At 34.8% G+C, this 24,273-nt stretch overlaps 1 protein-coding gene across 4 annotated transcripts in view; it reads right to left on the bottom strand.

Moving 5' to 3' along the window:
- Nucleotides 1-24,273, bottom strand: part of EYA3 (EYA transcriptional coactivator and phosphatase 3) — a 95,928-nt gene that overhangs the window by 43,276 nt on the left and 28,379 nt on the right. For 2 of the 4 annotated variants that reach the window (XM_037057152.1, XM_037057155.1), the window contains exons 2-6: nucleotides 16,624-16,724; nucleotides 9,874-9,917; nucleotides 7,827-7,906; nucleotides 6,664-6,730; nucleotides 3,507-3,643 (exon numbers count right to left, since the gene is read on the bottom strand). In XM_037057152.1, the coding sequence (XP_036913047.1) occupies nucleotides 3,507-3,643; nucleotides 6,664-6,730; nucleotides 7,827-7,906; nucleotides 9,874-9,917; nucleotides 16,624-16,656 (361 nt within the window). In that variant the 5' untranslated portion in view covers nucleotides 16,657-16,724. Of the gene's footprint in view, nucleotides 1-3,506; nucleotides 3,644-6,663; nucleotides 6,731-7,826; nucleotides 7,907-9,873; nucleotides 9,918-16,623; nucleotides 16,725-18,036; nucleotides 18,217-21,882; nucleotides 21,963-24,273 lie in introns of those variants that run through there. The other 2 variants (XM_037057154.1, XM_037057153.1) reach the window with 2 other exon arrangements.

Here is a 24,273-nt window from a genome sequence, read left to right on the forward strand (position 1 = left end):
TGATTACTTATCCTAGTTATAAAATAAGTAGATGTATATTATAGAAAATTAGGAAAATATATGTGTAAGGAAAAAATTCAGTCTTACCACACAGAAAAAAATATAGGCAGTTCTGGCTTTGCATGGTTCTGAGATCAAACTATATAGTACCTGTATTATTAATTTTACATTTTTTTCTTCCAAATTAGTCTTTATATATATATTCTTAAAAAATAACTGGGAAAAAGGCAGAAAACTGTACTTCAACAATAAACATTTTAAAAACTGGAAATATTATATTGTATTTTAAGTTTTATATACTACTTTTTTCAATTAAAAATCTCTTTTCCCAAGATGCTAAATACTCTTCAAGAATGTGATTTATAATGGCTACCTAGTTTTCCATTCTATGGACTCATTGCAATAGAATTCATACCTTTCCACTGATTGTACATTGCATCCAATCTTTTGCTATTATAATGATATAGTGAATATAACAGGTAGTAAAATTTTGTGGATGTCTCTAATTAGCTCCATAGGATAAATTCCTAGAAGTAAAATTACTGAGGGAAATGGTATGAACATCCTTAAGGCTCTTAATATATAGTCAAATCTTCATCTCACATAAAGTTCTTTTAAAAGAAACTGAACAGTGGCAGCTAAGGCAATCTTTTATGAGCTCCGTAAAATTAATTAGCCTTTTCCTCACACATTCAGGTCTCACTGGAAGTTAAACAACTAATCCTCTTTATACCATCCCACATTTCTAGATAGCTCTGAAAAAAAAATAGGACCACTGTTCCGTTACTTTTAAAAATTACTCATAGTCTTCCTAGATTTCCTCTAGTCTTTCTCTTGTCTTCAAGAGGAAGACTTTAAATTTCAAACAACTGAGACTACCTTTTTCATACAGACCTAAACCAGTGATTTGAAACCCTTTTCATCTCATGGCACACATAAACTAATTACTAAAATTCTGTAGCACATAAAAAAAATGTATTTTTTGCCAATCTGACAAAAATAGGTATAATTTTGATTGAGTTATAAAAAATAAATAATACTAGTAATTATCCACCATTTTTGTTCCAAAGTGATTTTCTAAAAAATCAGGTGCCCATACTTGTATATAAGCATTCTGGTACCAGGAATTAACCAATCAGATGCAACCCTATGCAGTGTGACCAATACGATGCAACTCTTTATTTTATGACCTACATATTTACGGTTCAATATGAGGCATTCACACCGGATGGCTACTGTTGTGTTGACTGTTGTTATTTATTTATTTACTTGACAATCTAAGGGAAAAGAGGTCGGTGCCCTTGATTAAATAGGTACTGCAGGTTTTAAAAATTCTTGTGGCACGCCAGCTGAAAATCACTGACCTAAACAATGAGCTCTTCTGGAGTTAAAGGGACCTGGGTTTAATTCTAATCCTAGGCAGTTTTACTAATTGCACGACCTCAGGCTACTCACTTAATCCTTTTAAACCTGTTTCCTCATCTATAAAAAGGGATAACACTACTACTTAATTCTTAGGTACCAGAGGATTAGATAAGACAATAATGTAAAGTGTGAAGTACTTATTCTTAGCACACTGCTTAGTACAGTAAGCACTCAATACATATTAGACAATATTACAATTAGATTTTCTGAAGCCCTGTTTACATCTGAAATAAAATAACAGATTGGCTAATCTAGTTTTAGTGCTAACAGGAAGCATTAAGATGTCCAAATTTCCAAAATCTTCACAAGAAGAAATGAAGTGTTTTATATTTGGGTGAACACATTTTAAAAAGCCATGTTAACACATAAGAAAATGTTTTGAAAACAGTATTCCAAACATCTGTTTATAATGTCCTCTAAATAATGAGAATATGCTATATATGTCATTTGTATTACCCGACCCTAAACCTCTCTCCAGTGAGTCTCATATTTAAAGTCAAATTAAACTAATGATTACCTTCCTGAATTACACAGATGATTTTATAAAATAAGTCTCCCTGGTGCCCAAATAGTGAACAAAAACAGATTAATTAAAGAGTCTGCTATAACCACTATTTCTTCACAATATAAACAGGTTCCTTCAAGTTTTTAACAAGGATTGATCTATTTTACAGAATTTTCCTTTTTTCTTTAATATAAGGGAAACACGGTGATCACAAAAGATACCATAATATCTAGGGCCTACACCCACATGGCTGTAACAGGAGTTTTATTTAACACTGAACAATAAGAATGATCAACAATATCATAAAGGGCTTTGGCTTGCTAATAATAAATTTAAATCAAAACAGAGAGTTAAAAAGCAATGTGAAAATACTTTGTATTCGCTAGCCTATTGTTAGCCAGCTAATAAAAATTCTGCTTTAATATATACAAAAAGAAATAAATACAAACATAATCATAGAGAATTCTACTTCCAAAGGACTGCTCAGTCTTGCCCAGTTAAATGTAGCACAAATTCAAGACTTTAGTATACCAGCGGAAACCGACAGGCATGGAGGCATGGAGTACAAATGCAGAAATGAGCATTTCTGTTTCTCTTCTCTTGTGCAGCTACCAAAAACCAGTATCATGAAACATAACCCCCCATTTTTGTTTCTCGTAGTTATCAGGAGCCAAGGAATGCCTCAAAGTAAGAAAGGTGTCACCATCACAGAAGATTAGCCGCATGGGCCAGGAAAAGTAGCAATGTAGAAACCAAAGCAGTCAACACTAATACATCCATAATCTGTGGTGATCTGTTTGGAAGATTTTTCTAATTCCCAGATAGTTTCAGTAAAGACTACAGAGATACAATTTTATTAATACGTTGCATGTTTTAAAATAACACAGTATTCTCTCAATTATGACACCACTTCTAGGAAAGCAGGGAAGAGGTAATAAAGCACATTAAATATATCTATCAATTTACATACACAAAGAAAAATAGTGCATATATTAAGTGTCCAAAAAATCTCAAATTGTCTTTTAGTTAATCATTCTAATTTATAGTTCATGTCCAAGATACCTAAAACCAAAGAACAAAACTTTCTATGCACCTAAGTTTGTACAAAGTTGGGGATTTCCTCCACCATTAGGCATATTCTATGTGGACATTTACATTACCTGGCTTTAGCAAAAAATTGGTCACTTCAAAATATATTTATTATGCTTACCTAACCAAGGTACCATGTTTTGTATAAAGTGAGCAAAATCAATAGTAATTTCTCAAAGCTTTTCCACAATTACTTAAAAGAGTCCAAGCCTTACAGTCAAGACTTAGTACCTTGGAAATTTTAGTAGCTAACCTTGGTAGATAAATGAGTACAGAAAAATTATGATTTTATATTACAGGCATCAAATACACTGTTGGAAAGTTGCCTGCACAACTTCTATCGCACCTGTACCTGAGTAAGTGCTCTGCAAAGAACAACTCATCTCTCTGCTTCCTCATCAGCTAGCTTGGTTTGGGGGGAAAGATCAAAGTTTCTGGGTGATAAAAGTCAACATACTTAGAAACTGCTTATAATAGGATGCCTTACCAAAAGGAGGTAGTCCATACGTTTGGGTTGCCTGAGGGTAGACAGCATACGGCTGAGACTGCTGTAGTGTCTGGTACTGAGTCTGCCCAGGATAAGCAGTTTCTGAAGCAGGAACTGAGAGGATATGTGCATATGGTCTAGAAAAGTTCAAACAACAAAAACATGCACGTGTGATTTCAGTAATGAAAAACAGGAGAAATAACTAATACCATTAAATGTAAAAAATCAGCAATGAAGAAACTAACCTTCTACAAAATGTGTCTTACTGTGGTCAGAAAGTAAAGATAATATTTCCTTTCCAGGTTCTACTATAACCTACCTAAGAAACAATTTTATGGAAAATTCGTGTTTTCAAATTTCCTCACAAGATCCAACTACTATGCTATCAACATCTGTGGTATGCTATGTGTACGGCCCTAAGTGAAGTACAAGGATGGATTAAACTTGTTTATGCCCTTATGTCTACATATAAAATAAAACCTAAAATAACAGAAAATTGGACAGAACAGGATTCACAACTGGTTCTCATTCTCCACTCAGCCATCTGGGCCAAACTAACGTTTTAAGAGGAAAAGTGGGGCTTGGGAAAGAGGGTGAGGCTGGTAGAGAAAAGGCAAAGCAACTGCATTAGAAAACAGGGAGTAGGAGTGGGCCCCAATATTGCCAGATCAAGTCTATAAAACAGGAGCCAGGTAACCAATAAAGTCTGGGAAGTCCCAGATAGGACTCAGAATTCCTCCATGATATTTAAGCCAGAGTATAACTTTACTAGTTGCTGCCAGTGACATCAGGTTTAACTAGGAATTTAAATTCAGCAGTGAAACTTCTGGGAATTTAGACTAGCTAGATGACCTGGCCATTTCATTCATGTTATGCACTGAATTTTTAGATGTAAGTTATATTATATGGTGAATTATGCTGCACTTATAATACAACAAAAAATGTTTTGTGTGCCATATAAGTAATAATTACTAAATAATGGAGGGAAAGGGTGTTTCAGACAGCAAAAGGATTCTTTTCAAAAAGGTTTGGGGGACAGGAAAATGGAGGAAGGCAATAAAGAAGTGATGTGTCAGCTGAGCATACAGGATGTGCAGGAAGAGGAGAGAAAGGGTGTTCTAGGAAAACAGAAAAACTCCAGAAAAGGTACAGAGGGAGGAAAGCAAGGGCTTCAGCCTGCAAAAACTATAGATTATATTAAGGGAAGCACTAAAAGGGAAGGGAAGTAGTGAGGAAAAAATATAAGACCTTGAATATTAGACTAAAAGAGTTCAGACAAATCAGGAACAAGGGGAGTCACTGAAATTGCCGAGCAGAGCAACAAGATCAGAGCTGCTCTTTAATACAGATTAGTCTGATGATGCTTTGTATGATGGATTACATGGGGGGAAAAACCGGAAATAGATGTCTAGGTACAAAAGATATACAGGAGATCTGAATTAGGATACAAGGCACAGCTAATAAGGTATCCTGAACATAACACGTATGCAAATCTTTTCTGAATGAGTAAATGAATTTGGAATATGCAACATATTACCATCTCAGTGAATTCTGAGAGATTAAATTTGAAAACTCCTATTATTCTTAGCCAGATCTGAGCCAGGCAATAGCTCAGGTTGTAGTTGTTAATCAAATTGCAAGGGGAATTACTTAAAATCGTAGTGATTAATCTCCAGATATATCAAGATTGTATTCTTAATCATACAGTGTCTTTGTAGCTCAAAGTATTCTGTTATTGCCTTCATAATGATCTCAGAGAACAAGTTTAGTCATTTCACAGAAAATCACATGAAAATGACTGGCCCAAGGATACTATTAGTGTTAATGCCAGATTCGATTTTGGAAAACTCACTGAGTTAACTTTTTGATGAGGGTATTTTTTAATTGATGTACAATCAAAGTACAAATGAGCACAAAAGAGGGAAGATGCCAATTTTCTTCCACAACAGCATCACAGACAGGCATCACTCATCCCTATTACCAGTTTCTAGTGTCCTGCATCATCTAGGCACATAAGAATATGCAGGCTTGTAGGTACTGGGTTGGCCAAAAAGTCTGTATGGTTTTTTCTGTAAAACAAAGGACACATTTTTCATTTTCACCAATAACTTGATTGATTTGGATATTTTGAGTATGTTGGCTATCTCCTGATAATTGGCTTCTAGTGGGTAGAGGCCAGGGTGCTGCTAAACATCTTCCAATGTGGAGGACAGCCTCACAGCAAAGAATTATTTGACTAAAATGTCTACAGTACCAAGAAACTTCACAAACTACTTTTGATATGTTCAGTCAGTCACAGCACCTTCTCCAAAAACTGCACAAATCTTTTTTTACATTTCAGTTGCATTTTTACCTTCCTTGAAATAACAAAGCACAAGATGCCGAAGATGTTGTGTATTTTCTTCCATCTTCAATATTAAAATGGCTGTACAGAAATTCACCAATTTTCATAAGTTTTTCATAAATGCACGCTGGTATGACAAGTGTCACAATACAATCTAACAAAATTGGTTTGAATGAAGTTAAAGACCACTAAGCGCTACTAGCACCATGGAATGGAAAAATGTAACGAACATTTTGGCCAACCCAGGATTTATGCACAGTACATGTAGGCTCACAGCCATCAATGGTAGCCTGGCATATGCACCATTCTGCACCTACTCATCCTGGAGATGATGAACTTGGTCAATTTTAAATACTGGTCCTAACCCCTCAAAGGCTCAAAATGCCTCTTACTGACTTCAACTCACTTAATAAACCTGACTAACTTCACATCCACTTCTACCCTGAGGACATTCAACAAGGGACTGAACAGAGATTAGGTGTTCTTATCGATCTGTCAAGGTAAAGGAAGGAGAAAATGATCAGAGGTCAATCAGTGATATGCTCTGATCACTAAGAGCATCTTTTACTTTCAGTGCCTACTCATTTAGAACGGGTTTCTCGGTGACAATGATCCATCCTGGGCAACTGTCTACTTTTAAAAAGGATCTTACAGACTACATATTTGGAAGGAATAAAAACTGAAGCAGGGACAGAGAGAACAAGAGAGGTGAAAATAAGTTAAAAGTCAACTTAATAAATTAAGTATCAAGTTAAATTTTGCAATGAACCAAGAGAAAAAGCATATGGATTTCGACACAATTATTCGACTTACTTTGCAGAATACATTTGTGAGGTATAGTCATTGGATGAGCGAGGGATGTAATCGGTGCACGTCATAACTGAAAGAAAGATATCACCAGGAGAAAAGTCAGAACATTTCAAAAATGAAATGAGAAAATTGCATATCTCACTGTACAGTCTTTCAAATTAAATTACAGAATACAGCTTGGACATCAGAAATTTAGTAAGACTATGTAACAGAAAATACCTCACTCTCCTAATAGCAGATTTGGAGACTTTTAGAAAGTAAAAGAAACTAGAATGTGAGGGGTATGGAAAAAAGCTGAAGGCTAATACCAGCTGATCTCTACCTTCACCCTTCACTGATTTAAAATCAAAGACGAAGCAACCTAAGTTCTCAGCTATGCTCACAGGCAAACTTAAAAAGCATGATCCATATCTGGGAAACTACATTATACTTCAACTTACTCATTCTCTGGGTGCTTACTCTCTACTTTGGTCACACAAATGACTTTCAGGAAGACAGATTTAGGGGGAAATACCTGATTTTATTAGAGAATTATTGCTACTGCTGTGTATAATCAATAGCAGAAAGATGTAACTATACTTCTGTACTATTTTTTTCGGTCCTGTGGTAAAAGCTTTACGTTTGACGAAGCAGAGACAGACCTGAGGAACTGATAGGATGCTCTGTTAAACTAGCAAGTAAAGAGATTTTCACAGCTCAACTACTCCTGGAAGAGCTGTGAGGGATCTACCCTCAATAGGAGGGTATATCCTATTGAGCTGACTCTGCCTGGGGGCCCAGTATCAGTCTTGGGCTCTCAGGGGATTACTTTTCTTTTTGGCCTGAAATGATAGGTAGTACCAATGGTTTTAGAAAAGGTAGAAAAATATCAAGCCTTCTGGGTTAGCAGTAGAGGTTGACTCACAAACTTTTCTGATTTTGAGTAAGGCACTCTCATCTTTAAAACATCCAATATCAAAGCAAAAACCAAAAGCACCAAGTGTGACTCCTGGGTGAGTGAATTCCATGTGATTTAGTCACATATGTGTATGAACACACACACAAGGAAAGGAAAGGCTTCTGAGCATTCTGGGACAAACAAGGCAATCAGTTCAAACCAATTCTAGAACAACCTCACTTGGTTTATAGAAATACTGCTTCTGTCATGCACAGAACATGGTACTTACTTTCCTCTGACATGGTAAGGTTTGAAGCAAGGCTTGAAGTTTCAGGTTTCTGATCATTGACTTCGGGGTTGCTTACTTGACTGGGAGAACCAGAATGAATAAATTAGCCCCTGAGTGATGTGCTGCATTGCTAAAAGTAATTAAATCAACCCACTTCTTCCGAGGCTATACAAAAAGAGCAAAGTAAGTCTTCATGACATCCTTATTCCTGGTTTTTAGCAACTACCTGAAGAGCTATGACCAGGGTTAGTACCCACAGCATTCTACAGGTCTTTCTCATATCCCCAGACTCCTTCAGTTTTTATATCACAGAAATTCCAGCTAAGTCACAAGCAAGTCAGATTTTCTCTAGAGACAATGTGGTAAAAGAAAAATTCCACAATACCTAAAACCGCTTTAAAACAATGGTTCTCAAAATAACTCAAGATGTTTTTTCAAGTTATACATGCTTGCTGCCAGGGGTTCTGAACCTTAACATGGCTTTCTCTTCTCTCCCAACTAAAAATAAATAAATTTTAATTTGTTATTATACCCACAACTGAGCAACATCTTTTGTTGTTGTTGTTTAACTTATAAGGAAAAGTAAGAGAAATTGCAAAAGACAAATCACGTAAACGGAGAGGCCAAGTCATGGTGTTAGACACTTCCATGTCAAGGGGATTCTCACTGAAACACGAACAGAGATGGTACTGTCATTACTTGCAATGTCCTTCCTCTTCCTTCTACCGTACTTTCCACTCTCCAATTATTCCCTCAACTACCAGTACAGCATAATCTTTAGAAGTCCAGGGCCAGACTGCTTGAGCTTATATTCTATTCTGCCAAATCCAGCTTTGTGACTCTAGGCAAGTCACTGATCTTCTTTGTGACCTAGTTCTTCAACTGTCAAGGAGAGGTAATGATAGAATCTACCTTGCAGAGTTGTTATAGAGATTAATGAGTTAATATATAAAAAGTACTTAGAGCAGAGACGAAAACAGAATAAGTACAATATAACTATAGTTAGTATTATTAGATTACGATCTCTCCCCAGTCCAGGCATCCTTCCTACACTCATTTTCCCTAGAAAGAAATCTGCTTTGCTGTTCTACACTCTAGGGCGAAATGGAGGACATTGTACCAGAGGCTCCATATGGCTGGAAAGATGACATGAAGACTAGTTTCTACATAGAGAATTTTTTTTAAAAAATCTTATTTACATTAAAAAAATACACAGCACCAAAATGCTTAAAGCTCTTGTATCTTTTTTGAACAAACTTCTAATATTGGAGTATAATATCAATAAAGTTTTTTCCTCTGGCATATTCTGAATGCTCAATTTTTCCTCAGTTGGAGAAGGGGAAGAAGGGAAGAAAGATAATTTTAGAGATCTGGAAATAAAACATACCAGGAAAGGTGGATGGGCCACCAAGAGTGTGTAAGTGCCTGCTTGAAATGTTACCATGACTGAAAACGGAGACTGGTCAGCATGGTGTTGTTTCCTCTCTCAATGTTCAGTGATCAGAAATACAGACAGACGTAAGAGGCAGAGAGTTGAATTTAACAAAGGTTGTGGTTTTGCCAGGGAAGTACAACACAGAGGAAAAGGGGAGGAAGTTAAGGCCATCTGCAAGGTACTGACTAAAGTAACAGATCTTATCATTTAAGCAGCATAAGAAAGATATTGAAGTCTTTGTTGAGAGAAGGGCCAATGGTTTGTCCCTTGCACTTCCCTTACTTCTGCTTATTCTTCCATTTCGTACTCTCTACATCTGACTAAAGAATATTCACCACTGTGTCTCCTCCATCTATCACAGGCTCTGACAGATAACATGAATTTGGTACATGCTGTGGAGTAAATAATGAATACATAAAAAATAAATAAATCAGCACTTAAGTTTTTCAAGAACAAACTTTTGGAGGGAATTTTTATTTTAAACCAAATAATTTCAAAATATAAAGATTGATGTTAAAAACCATAAAGAGAGTAGTCAACCTAAACGGTGCTGTCATTAGCATGTAAAAAATATATAAGTATATCATTAAAAGGAAATTCAACTTTACATACCTTAAAGTTTGCTCTCCTGATTCCTGCATCTTGGCTTTTTTAACCTGCAAAAATAAACACACAAAGAATAATGTAGTGATCTGTTTTTGAAATCATCTAGCTACTCAAATGTGGGGCTAACATTAACTAATAAATTTCAGGGTAACTGTCTTATCTTGCTTAGATTTATTTAATTAACCATTATTACATTTTTGAGTTAGAGATAAACTGTTTATCAGATGGACATTTGTTTTAATTTTAAAGAAAAAATGTTTATCAGATTCAAGGTAAAATATTTATCAGGATTGTTATCAGGATGAAATATCTAAACTTGAATACAAACTAGTTGGTTTTAAATTTTAACAGATATACAACATAATTATATCATCAAACAGCAAATTTGGAACTCCTGATATCATCCATTCAAAATTTATTTACCAGAAATGTCTTTATACTTAAATTTCCTACACATAAAAAAATGAACATAAATTCATATTAGGTTACCATTAATTTAAAAATATTCTTCGTACTATTTTTTCCCCCAAATTTTCATCTTTCCTAATTCCTTCTGAGGTAAAAACATTTACATTAAAACAGTCTAATCCACAAATGAAGAAAATCAATGTTTAACACTGCTAATGGATTTCCTAGCTTTCATGTTACAAAATAATCTGATAGAGTTCTCTAGCTAGAATAGCTAGTTATAGTAGAGGCATGCTTAGTATGCTTAGCCACACAAATTATGAATACATAAAAGCATTTCAAGCTAACACTAGGCAACAATGCTGCTAAATTATTTTAAACAAATATAACAGGAGGGACTATAGCTATTTAATGTGATTAAATTTAACATTTCAGATAGCATGTGCCTTAATCTGGGCAACTGCAGGTCCCCCTATAAGTCAGGGATAGGGAGCATGTGCTACCTTGGCATTAGAGGCAGGTAAATGAACTCAAAGGCTACAGACATACTCGTCATTTCACTAGATTACAAACACACAGTCCAGAAACAGACAGAATGTAAAATAGTGTGGCTACTAGTAGTTCCTCAAGACAATGTAAATAATAAAAGCAAAATAAATACAAGGCTCATAAAATTTTTCAAGGATGTTTATTTCTCATAAGAAAATACAATAATAAATACAACCAAACATTTTTGGTTCCTTGATTATGGTGTCTCAATAGATGTTACATTTAATGTTGTTTTAAGTTTCTTAGGTACCAGTAAAGATAAAATAAAAAAAAAGAGGGCATTAAAAACCCTCTCCATTTAAAAACGAAATTACAGAAGCAAAAGGAAAAGAAATAACAAAAACAAAACCACTTGAGGTAAATAAATCTTTACTAAGCATGATATTGAGTTCAAAAGTCATAAAGGAGAAAATACACTGATTATACAAAAATTCCCAACTTCTATATGATAAAAAATACCTTAAACCAACCACACAGTCAAGGGACCCCAGGCTGATACACAGACTGTGACAAAAGAAGTTAACAAACATATGACGTGACTTCATTGAAAGGGGTAGAAGAAAAATAGCTGACTTTTAAAATATATATATATATTTTATTGATTATGCTATTACAGTTGTCCCAATTTTTTATCTCCTTTAATTCCCTCCTCCCAGCATCCTCCCCTCCCATAAGCACTCTTCCCCCCCTTAATTCATGTCCATGGGTCATACATGTAAGTTCTTTGGCTTCTCCATTTCCCATACTATTCTTAACCTCCCCGTCTACTTTGTACTTATAATTTAGTGCTTTTTGTTCCCTATACCTTTTTCCCGATCTTCCCCCTGCCCCCTCCCCAACAGCCTTAAAAAAAAGATTTTTTTTATTTATTTATAGAGAAAGGGGAAAGGAGGGAGAGAGAGAATCATCAATGTGTGAGAGATACATGGATTGGTTGCCTCCTGCACACCCCCAACTGGGGGCCTGGCCCTCAACCAGGTATATGCTCTTGACTGGAAATCAAACCTACAACCTTTCAGTTCACAGGCCACCACTCAATCCACTGAGCCACATCAGCCGGGGCTGAGCTGACTTAATAAGGTTGGAAAATGGTGTTTTCACTGGAAACTGCAAGGCTAAAGAGAAGAAAAATTAAACTATCTGCCCTCCATAATTTCACAAATGACAAAATGCAGGCCTGTGTTATAAAATGTGCTATCTTTCCCACTTGAAGATGACAGTTATTTACATGTCAGATAATAATGTAATTTTCCAATAATGGGGATGAATTTATGCTTGGCTCACCCAAAGACCCTCTTTGTGATCAAAGAAATGTAATTTCTGAGCTCGTGGTTTAGTGACCAAAATAGTCTCTAGTCTTTAAACAGTAATCCATACAAAGAAAACTCTAGATTGAAGAATCTATTTTATGTTGGCCTGAATTTTAGTAGAACCACAGGAACACTCTAGCCAATCAACTAAAAAAAAAAAAGTCTGTCTTGGAGCAGAATTTTAAAACATACTATAAAGGCCTTTCAAGTAAAAACCATGCCTTTTCACTTTTTTATTACAATGCCAACTCAGTATTAAAAAAAGTACCCAGAAACAGAAAAGAGGAAAATATACCTGAAGTCCTACCAAACAAAAAGACTGGGAGAGGAAAATGTTTTATCAGCAAATTTTTTACCTTTCTTTTTTTTTTAAATAAAGATTCTTTGTAGTGCCCCCCCCTTTTTAAAAAGATTTTACTTATTTATCTTTAGAGGGGAAGGGAAGGAGAGAGGGAGAGAAATATCAATGTGTGGTTGCCTCTCGTGCATCCCCTGCTGGGAACTGACCTGCAACCCAGGCATGTGCCCTGACTGGGAATCGAACCACGATCCCTTGGTTCGCAGGCCTGTGCTCAATCCGCTGAGCTACGCCAGCCAGGGCCTCCTTTCTTTTTTTTTTTTAAGATTTTATTTATTTATTTATCTTTAGAGAGAGAGGGAAAGGGAGGGAAAAAGACAGGGAGAGAAACATCAGTATGTGGTTGCCTCTAGAGCGCCCCCTACTAGGAACATGGCCTGCAACCCAGCATGTGCCCTGACTGGGAATTGAACTGGCAACCCGTTGGTTTGCAGGCTGGCACTCAATACATAGAGCCACATCAGCCAGGGCTAATTCTTTACCTTTCATAGCCCCTTGTCTGTCTTGATTTGGGTATTCATGTCCTTGTGTAAATCAGGGATAGAAAGCATGTACTACCTTGGCACTAGAGGCAGTTTAACTAATTCAAAGGATACAGACACATTTCACTGGATTACAAAAGTACGGGTTCAAACAATATAATCCAGAAAATGACAGAATGTAAAACAGTACAGCTACTTTAGTACTAGTTCCTCAAAAGGTTAAACAGAGTTACCATATAATCCAGCAATTCCATTTCTAGCTCTATAACCAAGAGAAATGAAAACATATGCCCACAGAAAAACATGAGTGCACATGAATGTTCGCAAAAGCATTACTCAAAATAGCCAAAGAGTGAACACAACCCCAGTATCCATGAACAGATGAATGGATAAATAAAAATAATAATAAATAAAATGATGAGTTTTGCATATTGAGTCTGATTATATATATTCTAAAATTTTTTTCCTCTGCATATAATGTTCTTTCAAAACGAGTTCAGAGAGCACCCCTGATAGTCACAAAGGAGTTTTTTAAGTGCTTCCAGTTTGCCGGAAACTGTCTTGGATTATACCTCTTATTCCAAACTGAGTTTGGTCAGTGCCCCCTTTCACTCTTTAAAAGAGTTCCTGTTTGAACAATAAATACGAGCTGCTTCAGAGTAGTTTAAAAAATGTGAAAACTGAGCAAAAAACACTGACTCAGGTAAATAGTGACCATAGAGAAAAAAAACCATTTCTGATTGCAGAAAATGGAGGACTGACTGGCAATAAAGGAAAGTGAAAAGTAGAACCTTGTGGCTAGGATTTATGTTGCATTATTTAAAATGACCTGAACAAATCTTAAATCTTAAGATAGAGCAAGTAAGAGCCCTGGCTGGCATAGCTCAGTGGATTGAGCGCGGGCCTGCGAACCAGATGATCGTGGTTCGATTCCCAGTCAGGGCACATGCCTGGGTTGCGGGCCAGTTCCTTGCAGGCTAACTACCAGCAGGGGACGCACAAAAGGCAACCATACATTGATGTTTCTCTCCCTCTCTCCTTCCCCTCTAAAAATAAAAATAAATAAAATCTTAAAAAAAAAGATAGAGCAAGTAATAAATAAAGAAACAAAAGTGGGGTAATCCAGTAAGAAAAAGGCAAGAGATCCCCAACAGTTACATCTCTCTCTACATATAGGCAAACAGTCGGGTTAAAAATCTTAGCTTTATTATCACCAACTTAGTATAGGAGCATTCTTTCCACTCAAATTTTCAGCTTCCACTATGGCCTGTGAAAACTTGTTCTCCTCCAAGTCTGACGTTAACTCTCCTATTTATTTTTAACAGTATGTGTTCTTTGTTTTTTGGGAATGAAGAACTTATTTAGCATCCATTAATCACAGAGCCAAAAATTATTTATATTTCCTCTGAGCCAATTCTCTGACCCACCTCCCTTATCTAACTCATACACACCAGATCAATATGTCCCTCACTCTAAATCAACTCAGAGCCAGATGGATACCAGACAGTTCGAGACAGCCCCTATACACCAAAGTCCCTGGAATTATTCAAGCTAGCCAATCCTAAACTGTTTACCCTGCTTTGTCTTGCATTGCCATGCTTGCAGAAACCCCAATAAAAGTAGCCCAATCTATGCATTTCCCTACCTCCTCTCTGCCTCCTAATCAAAACTGGTGCTTCCCTCTCACCCCAGTCTCCCCAGGAGCCCTGTATGGCATGCCATGCCTCTAGTTTCTAAGGGAACTGTGAGCAACATTAAACGTTTCTTTCAAATGGCACTGAACTCAGTGTAGTTCCTCAGTCATCTTTATAAATTAAGACCCAGGCACAAATTAGTAAGAAAATGGTGCTCCAAGACAATCACCATTTACAGTCAGCAGAAAATCTGTTTTTAAAGTGCTTTAATTGCTTACCTTCCTCTGAAGTAAAATCAGGTTTTATACGTTATGTTATAGAAAGTGAGTAAAAATGGCAAGGAAATGAAGCAGAGCAGAAAAGATGAACCACCAAGCAGGCCAGCCTCACAATTCTCATTACCTTAAATAGGCAAGGAGTAACTAACAACAATACTCATTTCAACAACTTATATAAGTCTTTTGAAACCATGATTAGACCTTTTACTACATTAAAAACTCAGTAACGTAATTTTCCTTGGTATATTTAGTGCCTCTAATTCAGCTATTTGTCCTTATAGCACATAGCACTGCTGAGGATGATTTTCAACCCTACAATTCCCCGATTATTAATGTCTTACTGGGGCTAGGGAATGACATTCCAAATGTTTCAAAAGGTTGTTTTACCAATTGCTCATGTCTTCCTAGTTTCACGCTTAAGTGAGAGGGCTAAAAAAAAAATAATGGCAAAGTACCCTATTTTGCCATGTATAATCTGCACTTCTTTGCCTAAATTTTTGAGAGAAAAATAAGGATGTGCATTATACATGGGTATAATGATTACTTGGGTACAACAATCCCCTGTATAATGTGCACAAAACCGTGGGTATGTGTTATACCAGGGAGCATGTTACATGCAGCAATATATGGTAATCATCAGTACATTATTTCTCAATGTATAGAAAAATATTAAAAACTTACTAAAGGACTTCAATATAATATTTAAATGGAAGCTGGTATCTATGGAATGGAAGTTTCCGTAATGTAAATAATACATCTAGTACATAAAAATCATACCCCAGTACCTGCTTTCAAAATTTAAATTTTTCTAAGTTGGATTTTCATAAAGAAAGGTAAATGGGTACCACTCTATTCTCTTCTACTATGAGATCCAAGAGGCTCACTCAGGATGCAAACTGAGTCAGTATTTATCTGACTTCAAAAAAAGAAACTCAAGACAAAAGGAAAAGATTCTTTAACATAAAAGTATCTTAAGAGAATGATTATTATTGCTTTCCTTTTTAAATGCTAAGGTTCCAAAAATAAACAAAAAACAAGAAGTCATGCAAGGCAATAAATCCATATCACTTGTGGACATTTAAAATGATTTTATTTATTTATACTAAGTATTTAAAAAGAAATGAGGATTCAATCTAGTCTCTAGGATGTTATCTTTTTAAGAATTAGCTAGTGGTCAGATTATACTGTCTTCAACTACTACAAGTTAGACTGGTAAGGGAAATTTAGGTCAAGATAAAACTAAATTTCCTGTCAGAAGTGGTGTATACTGTTTGGTAAATAGATGTCCTCTTTTATTTTCTAAAAATTCTAAGAACAGCCATTGGTTTTTTGTTCTTTCTTTTTTTCCTGGTCTGTCCCACATCTGACTGAGACCCACGGCACACTTTGCTGTCTTGCTCAAGCACCGGCCAGCCACTCTGCCCTTCCCTGTGACCTCCCCGGGCCACCGATCAGACCCAGCAAGTTCCCTAAAAGGAAATATCCACTGATTTTTTCATGACTTTTCCAAATACAATATTAACTTCGTAATGCTGAATTTTCAAAGCAGACTCTTTGGCACTGTTAGCAAAATATGCATTTAAGAACATAAAAAATTATTTTCTTAGAAGGAAAGTACTAAGGAGTCTTTTCCTTATTTTTATTTCCCATTTAGAATCGGCAGTATAACTAATATTTAGAATCTCTTAAAATTAACTTTTCTACAATCAATTTAAAATTGTTAAAGGAAATACTTACTGGTTGCTCTGGTAAATCTTGCTCTTCCTCCATGAGGACTAATATTTCTTTATTACACTTATGTGACTGGGTCCCAAGTGTCTCTAGGCAGTCTTCACAGTCTGTTGAAAAAAGAGGGGGGATTCAAAGTTTTATGTACCTTAAAGCATTATCATTCAGGCCATCAGCAAATTATTTTTTAAATATTTTGCTACCCTAAGCTTTCCACGTGAGTTCCAATCTCAAAATCTCAAACTTGCACGTGGCTCTTCAAAATTGACATGCTGCACTAAGTCAAAATAGGCGTACACAATGGTGTTCATAATACCCTGCAAAAACCAACACGTGGAACCACCTCTGCTGTACTTAAAACATGGGTACTCTAGTGCTTATTACATTAAACATTTTACAATGACAGCCATGTGCTGATAACTAGAACAATTTTTTGAGGAGTAGAGTTACATTTTTTAATGATAAAAAACTAGCCTAGCAAGTCAGTAAGTTATGATAACATCTAACCTGCTTTCATGCAGAACATTTACATAACTGTTGACACAGACACACAGAATCACTTTAAATATAACAAATTGGAATATCAATTAAATATTTTGTCAACAACTATCTATACATATAATTAATTTCAAAGAAAATTCAATTATCTGGATTTACCTTAATAATGCAAATAAATAAGTAAAACTTTGAATTTTATTTTTTAAGATTTATTTATTTATTTATCTTTTTAGAGGGGAAGGGAAGGAGAGGAGAGAAGTCTCAATGTATGACTGCCTCTTGTGCGCCCCCTGCTGGGAACTGGCCTGCAACCCAGGCATGTGCCCTGACTCCGAATCGAACCGCAATTGTGTGGTTCGCAGGCCCATGCTCAATCCACTGAGCTACGCCAGCCAGGGCAAAACTTTGAATTTTAGAATTAAGAAAAAATAATCATGTAAAGTGGGGGCTCAATTTTAGTCTGAAATAATGAGCTCCACTAAATATATTGCCTAGCCAATTATTTCAGGAAAATCTTTACCTTCTTAGATCCTGCTCTTCCTGTCTTGATTTTCAAACTAACAAAAAGTAATATTAATAATAATAGGACTCTAAGTACCACATTTACCAGGTGTTCTGGTAAGAACACCTTATTGTGTCTGACATTTTTTACTGACATTAGAAAACTTAAACACATTATAAAAAAGAAAAACTCCATGGCTATTTAACAAAATGAAACTAGCACTTCTCCAAAACAGATGTGATTGCTTATGCTTTTAATCAAGGTCACACCTGTTTTCACTTCTACCAACCACATCTAGCTTGCTTTAGCTTTATATACTGTAACCAACTTAGTATATAAAGCTAAAGCAAGTAAAGACTCTTATTGCAGAAGTAACAAAAATAGATAAACATGAAAAGAAAAATAAAAAACTTCAGTTATACCAAGATACCACCACTTCTTCTGCTCTATCTTGGTGCAACACACTTTTAGAGCTACACTCCAGATGGGAAAAGGAGAGAAAACATGTGTTAAGGGAAAAAGATTCAGAGATGTCCAACTCTGACACAGCTTTACTCCCTGCCCTGATCTAGAATGTCAAAAGAAAAAAAAGTTTAAAGGTCAGAAGCAATGGATACTCAATGCACTCACGTGTAGCTCATACACGGAGCCACAAAAGCTAAGTTCTCCCACTACCTGACGTAGGTAACTAGTGCTGCAGAATTACGCACTTACTAAAGCTCACAGGCACTATCTTCCCCACACTTGTTTTGCTCTACCCAGAACAGCATAATCAATGTGATATGGAACTGACTCACAATTACGAAAGATGAAACATTTTTGTTTCACCAACTTATATCTATCTAACTTTTAAATTGAAATGTTTTTTCTTCATGGAATTTTAATACTGCCTAAATGAACATAATGTACATCTATAATTTCATCCTGTAAGAAAGAGCAAAACCAGAGCCAAATCATCAAGAAATTGTAATGCCTTTAACACCTCATTTGTTCAATTTTTGTATAACCAGCTCGCATCTAAACAAAAAGTGATAATATCCCATGTTTTACTTAATTGAAGGCCATAACTATAATAGCTGCAATCTTTAATTGGTAGGTTATCAGCAAGGGAGAAGGAGGGGTATTCCTTCTCATAGGGAACGGGTTATAAAATCGACCTCTGGGCAAGAGGAAAGTTAGAAAAATTTTGTTCTTTAAAAAAGGATACTCAAAAACATGACTTTAATTTTGTTTTTAAGCACAAAAACTAACTTATTTTAAAAATATGAACATTCAAGGAGAACAGATTTTTATTAATCAAAAGGGGGTTATGGGTTTTAAAAGGCAAGAACTAGTTCTCTTCATACTGGGGAAATAAACTTTTGGAGGCTATATAAAATGAAATGTTAAAATCTTGAATTTTGCTTTTTAGAAATATAGTAATATTATGGTAATTGTTATAATGGAAATGGACTAATTTTCTGTTTTTCTTGAGACAAATTCTATGGTTAAGTAGCAACAAAATCTTCTTTAAGAGAACAATTAGCAGATAGTCCTTTCTACCTCTCCCATTGCTTCTATACAAACAAGTCTCCTTTATTGTTTCTGTCTTTAAAAATTACTTTTATTTTCTCACCTTTTAAATTTAGAGGAGTAAGAAGGGCATAAATAATTTCTATAGTTAGAAAAAAATCTTTTCAAACAACAACAAAAAACAATCTACAAGCAAAGCATATGATTTATTACAGAATCTTCTGGGATTCTACTTGCTATCTGTGATATGTGTGAAGTATGCACACACACTCTGGTACATCTGTATATAAAATATAGTAATAATGACATAAATCACATAATTCCATCACAACATGCATCTAAGATACTTTCCATCAATATATTTGTCCTTACTTCCAAAAAATTATGTTAAAAGACCTGAAACACAAGAACATACTAAATACAAAAACACAAGTCTTTCCCATGTTTCTAACATGTATCAATACACTACTTTAAAAAAAATAAGTATAAAGGTGACTTTGGTATAATGAAAGTGTGAAGAGTGAAGAAATTCCACACTGAATTTAAAAAACAACTAAAATTTGGGGCCCTGGCTGGTGTAGCTCAGTGGATTGAGCATGGGCCTGCAAACTAAAAACAACTAAAATTTGGGGGAGGAGGGTACAGAAATTTGCCTAGTTACTTGAACATCAGATATTAAGTTTTGTTGACTCAGGTGCTACAACTTTTAATATTAAGATCTTACACCATTTTCTACAGTGACACGTGCTTACAATCGAAAGTCGAGTTTACTAGCCACCAGATGAAGTGTTATGTAACACAGGCACAGTGATAGAGCACTTGATAATAACAATACAAACCTTAACATTCTCATTTCCATGTATTAGCTTTACAGTTTAATCTAATTGTAGTTTTCAGTTTGTTTTCTTTCCCCACCATTAAGGTAACTTGACATTTCTACATTCAGTGAGATTCATCTTTTAAATATCCAACAATATAATGGTTTGACATAGAAGTGGAAAGTGGATTCTTAATGTAAATTAGTATAATTGCATTATACTAATTATACTATAATTATACTATAATTCCAACAGCCAATGAAATTACAAAAGTCTCTGAATTCATTTTTATTTTCCGCACATATAAGGCACTTGGATAAGTAATGTCTTTTAATAATTTTCTAGTTTCAGTTTTTACAACTGGTTTCTAAATACCGCTGTTTTATCCCCCTTCTTTGGTGTTTGTTAGTAACTATATGTCCTCATAGGCAGAAATCTGGAAAAAATCTACAATTGAGAACAAAATAGTACTACCCTACCTGAAAATGCTGACAATAAAAACACGCAGAACTTTGGTTTGAGTCAAAAAGATTGCACAATTTTAAATATTGTGACTTCACAAGCTCATACATAAAAGGTCTTTTTGTAATATGGCAGCCACAATTTTTAATCCTTAGAAATTCAAAGGGAAATAATTAGTAACAAATATGTTATTTCAAGTTTCTAACAATTCCAACTTCATAATTTGTTTGGTATCAAGTTCAACACATTATTTACCCTATAGTTGTAAATGCCACAAGCAAGAACTTGGGTTACTTCAATATGTAATTATAGCTCTTAAATACTGAAAAGGAAATTTAAAATTATATATATAAATATTTAAAAGCACAGTATAAGGTCAGTTTTTTTTCAGTGAAAACAAAGGGCATATCACTCTTAATTATAGCATCAAATGTCTAAATAGAGCAAAACAGCCTGATGATAGGTAGTAGAAGGAAAACTTGCATGCAGCTAAGTGTGCACAGAATTATTCAGGAGTTACTGAGTGTCTTCGATAGAGTTCTCAACAGAAAACAAGTAGCTCATAAATTTGATCATTAACTACACTGTATTTTATAACTCTATTTACTACCCCTTCAGAACGTGATATATAAATTTTCAGAGCACACCAAAGAAAATGCTACAGAAGTTTCCCTGGAGAAAGTTAACAGAATCCTTCCCAAAAGTAATTATATCTCATATAACAGTTATAAATAATAGTAGCCTAAAGAACTATGAAACAGTGGTCTATAACCACTTAAGATTTTTATTAATATGTGGGTCACTTCCGTATTTAAAAAATACTTAGCAAATGTTTAGCAAGGTGGCTTCAAATATAATTATTTGTATGTCTTGAATAAAAACAAAAAGCAAAATTACCCTATTCAAATGGCTTTAAGATGACTGCCTCACATATTGTTATTCACAATAACTCATCTATTCTAAAGGGAATCTACAAAGGAATTCAGAAACAAGTGTCCTAACACCCAAGGTACCAAACATACAGCCTAAAGGCATCTCTTCAAAATAAATTCTAATTTATAAACTAGGAGGCTTTAAGGCAAAATCAGAAAAATGTCAGGATAACGGTTTCAAAACTAATTTTTGTGGTCTCTTGCAAAACGGTGCTTATTAGCTATATGTGTTGGTGAAGATGATACTAATTAGTAATCTGGACTTCATAATCTACAGAATATAAATATTAGCTTTCAAATAAGTACAAAAGTTTATTCCAATACCTACAAATTTCTTACTGAAAATTAGGCAAAAATAACAGTATCTTGGAGGAGAGAAGAACAAATAGAGGCAATTGGGGATATCTTCCCTACGCCAGTCTTTAAAACCAATTATAGTGGGAAGGATAGAGATCATTGATCAAGCATTTATAATAATGATTATTGTTTATAATCATTGTTGTGCATTTATAATACACCAAATAGTTTTACATTCGTTTCTTACCTAATTTTATCTCCACAACTCTCCTAAGACACAGGAAGCATCACCCTCATTCTATGGTCCGGGCAACTGAGACTAAGAGATGTAAACAATTTGCCAGAGGACAACAGCAGTCACGTTTCAGGTTTAGTAGAAACGCATCAAGTAAAGAGACTACAGGTGACTGGCGATGGCTGCACAACATTGGGAAAGTACTTAATGCCACTGAATACCATTCTTGAAAAACGGTTAAAATAATTTTTGTTAGGTTTCCACAATAAAAAAGACCTATGAAACTAGAAACACCAAACAATGATCAAATATAAAAAGTACTTACAAGTGGAGAAAAATCAATATTTAAAAAATATTGTCAGAAAAAACAAATATCAATGTGGAGAAAAACATATCCACATCATACACTATGGTTAATTTTAAATGTATGAAGAACTAGCAGTATTAAAAAATATTGGAAGAAATGGAATAACACATTTATCTCATCTGTGGAAAGAGAGAAATTTTTGAGCAATAAAAATGTAAGCAGCTCATCAACAGATCCAGTCACGTAAAATACTTTCATGCAATGAAAAAAATAACAAATCTAAAATTAAAAGAATAAAATAAATGTAAGCAATATCTTCAATAATTACAATAGATAAATTTTAATGTCTATAACATAAACCCAACCAATTCGACATTTACCGAACATCTGTTATTTGGCAAACAATGGCTAACATTCATCCATCAAAGGATGCAAGCAGTTTAAGATCAAATCAGCACTTGGGAAAAAAGATTCTCACTACTAAGTAAATTTTAATATTTTTAAGATACTACTATACCATACCTATTAAACTATCAAAAATAAATCTAAACAACAAAACCTACAGTTATCTGAACTCAAGGGAGACAGGAAACAGGCACAGCTTTAAAATCAAACTGTTCTCCAGTTAAAGAGTATAAAAGAGGTCATAAAATTGCCCACGATCTAAAGAATTTTTGTTTTTTTCCCCTAACGTTAAACAGAGGGGTAAAAAGCTAACTCTATTTTAAAGAGAAAGTCTGTTGTTCACAGAAATGAAAAATGAGAAACAACCAACACGTGGAGAATGGTTTACCGATGCTGTGATTCTACAACTGAACAGTCTACATTAAAATGAAAAGCGTAACCTATTTCAGTACAGGCTCACTTAAAATGTGAAAAAATAAGATTTTACATTAATTGCAGAATAATAGCAGCTTAAATATAATTTGTTAAAAATCAAAAGCAGATACAAAGGAATATTATGCTGAATGCTTAAGGTTTGTACAATAAAATGTTTAGGTACATTACTTTAAAAATGTTTCTTCAAAAACAATCAAGCAGTAAGCTAAATCTGGACATAAATTCTACATTCTGGCTCATTCATTTTCCTCAGGAAAAGACTTAAACTTTGAGGGGAAAGCAATTTAAATTGCAGTGATCCTCCCTTACCCCCAAATCTTAAGTTTACAATGATACTAAAGGCAGAAAGATTCATTTAATTTTCCTGCTGTCATCTCTTTCACAAGAAGTCAAGTTAGACCCTGCACACAAATCCAGGGTTGCTTCATTTTAGGGTTCTGAGCAAAAGCGTTCCACTTCTAATAGTTCAAGAATTTGATAACAGAAGACATTTCATATTTGGTTTTACCCTTCTGGACAGAAACTATTCACTCTGTGAATGCAAGAAAATTAATAACATATGATGCTACAAGAAATACAGAGTATGAAATTGTTAGAGGAAACCCTTTCTCAGGGTAAACTAAAATAAAAGGTGCGGAGGCACTGCTTCATGACGTCTGCAAGGCGCAGAACCAGCAGCAGAATCCAAGATTCTGAACTCCCTTGTCTTTTTCCCCTTCAGAACAGAGCACACAACCTTTCCTTTTAAAACTGCATTCCTAATATTACGTTAGGCTATTTATTCATTTTCCTTCATTAATTCTGCAACTATTCTGTTACCTGACTTTGACCAGAACCTTCAATATATTTAGAGGCACAAAAATTTTAAATCTTCAATTTTCCCATTTCCCATCAGGGATGCCTAAATCAGAACTTTAATTCTTTATTAGGTTTTGTTAACTAATTTGAAAAACATCATTTTAAAGTTTGTGTTAACTAAAAAGTTTCCTTCCAAAAAAAAAAGGAATGACAAACTTTATTTCCAATTTTAATATCATATCTTCAGCAAGAGATCACAGCATGGGTACTACTTTCTTAGAGGTTGGGACCTAAGTTTCCCTCCCCTTGATAAGCCAAAGCTTTTTTTTTCTTAATTTTTAATTTTTTTCAAATATAATTTCTATTCAATATTATTTTGGATTAGTTTCAAGTATATAGCACAGTGGTTAGACACATACTTTACAAAGTGTTCCCCCTGATTGATATTTCCAGTACCC

The sequence above is a fragment of the Sturnira hondurensis genome, unplaced genomic scaffold (genome assembly GCF_014824575.4).
Source record: "Sturnira hondurensis isolate 20B ecotype Veracruz unplaced genomic scaffold, ASM1482457v3 Scaffold0009516, whole genome shotgun sequence".
Classification (NCBI taxonomy): Eukaryota; Metazoa; Chordata; class Mammalia; order Chiroptera; family Phyllostomidae; genus Sturnira; species Sturnira hondurensis.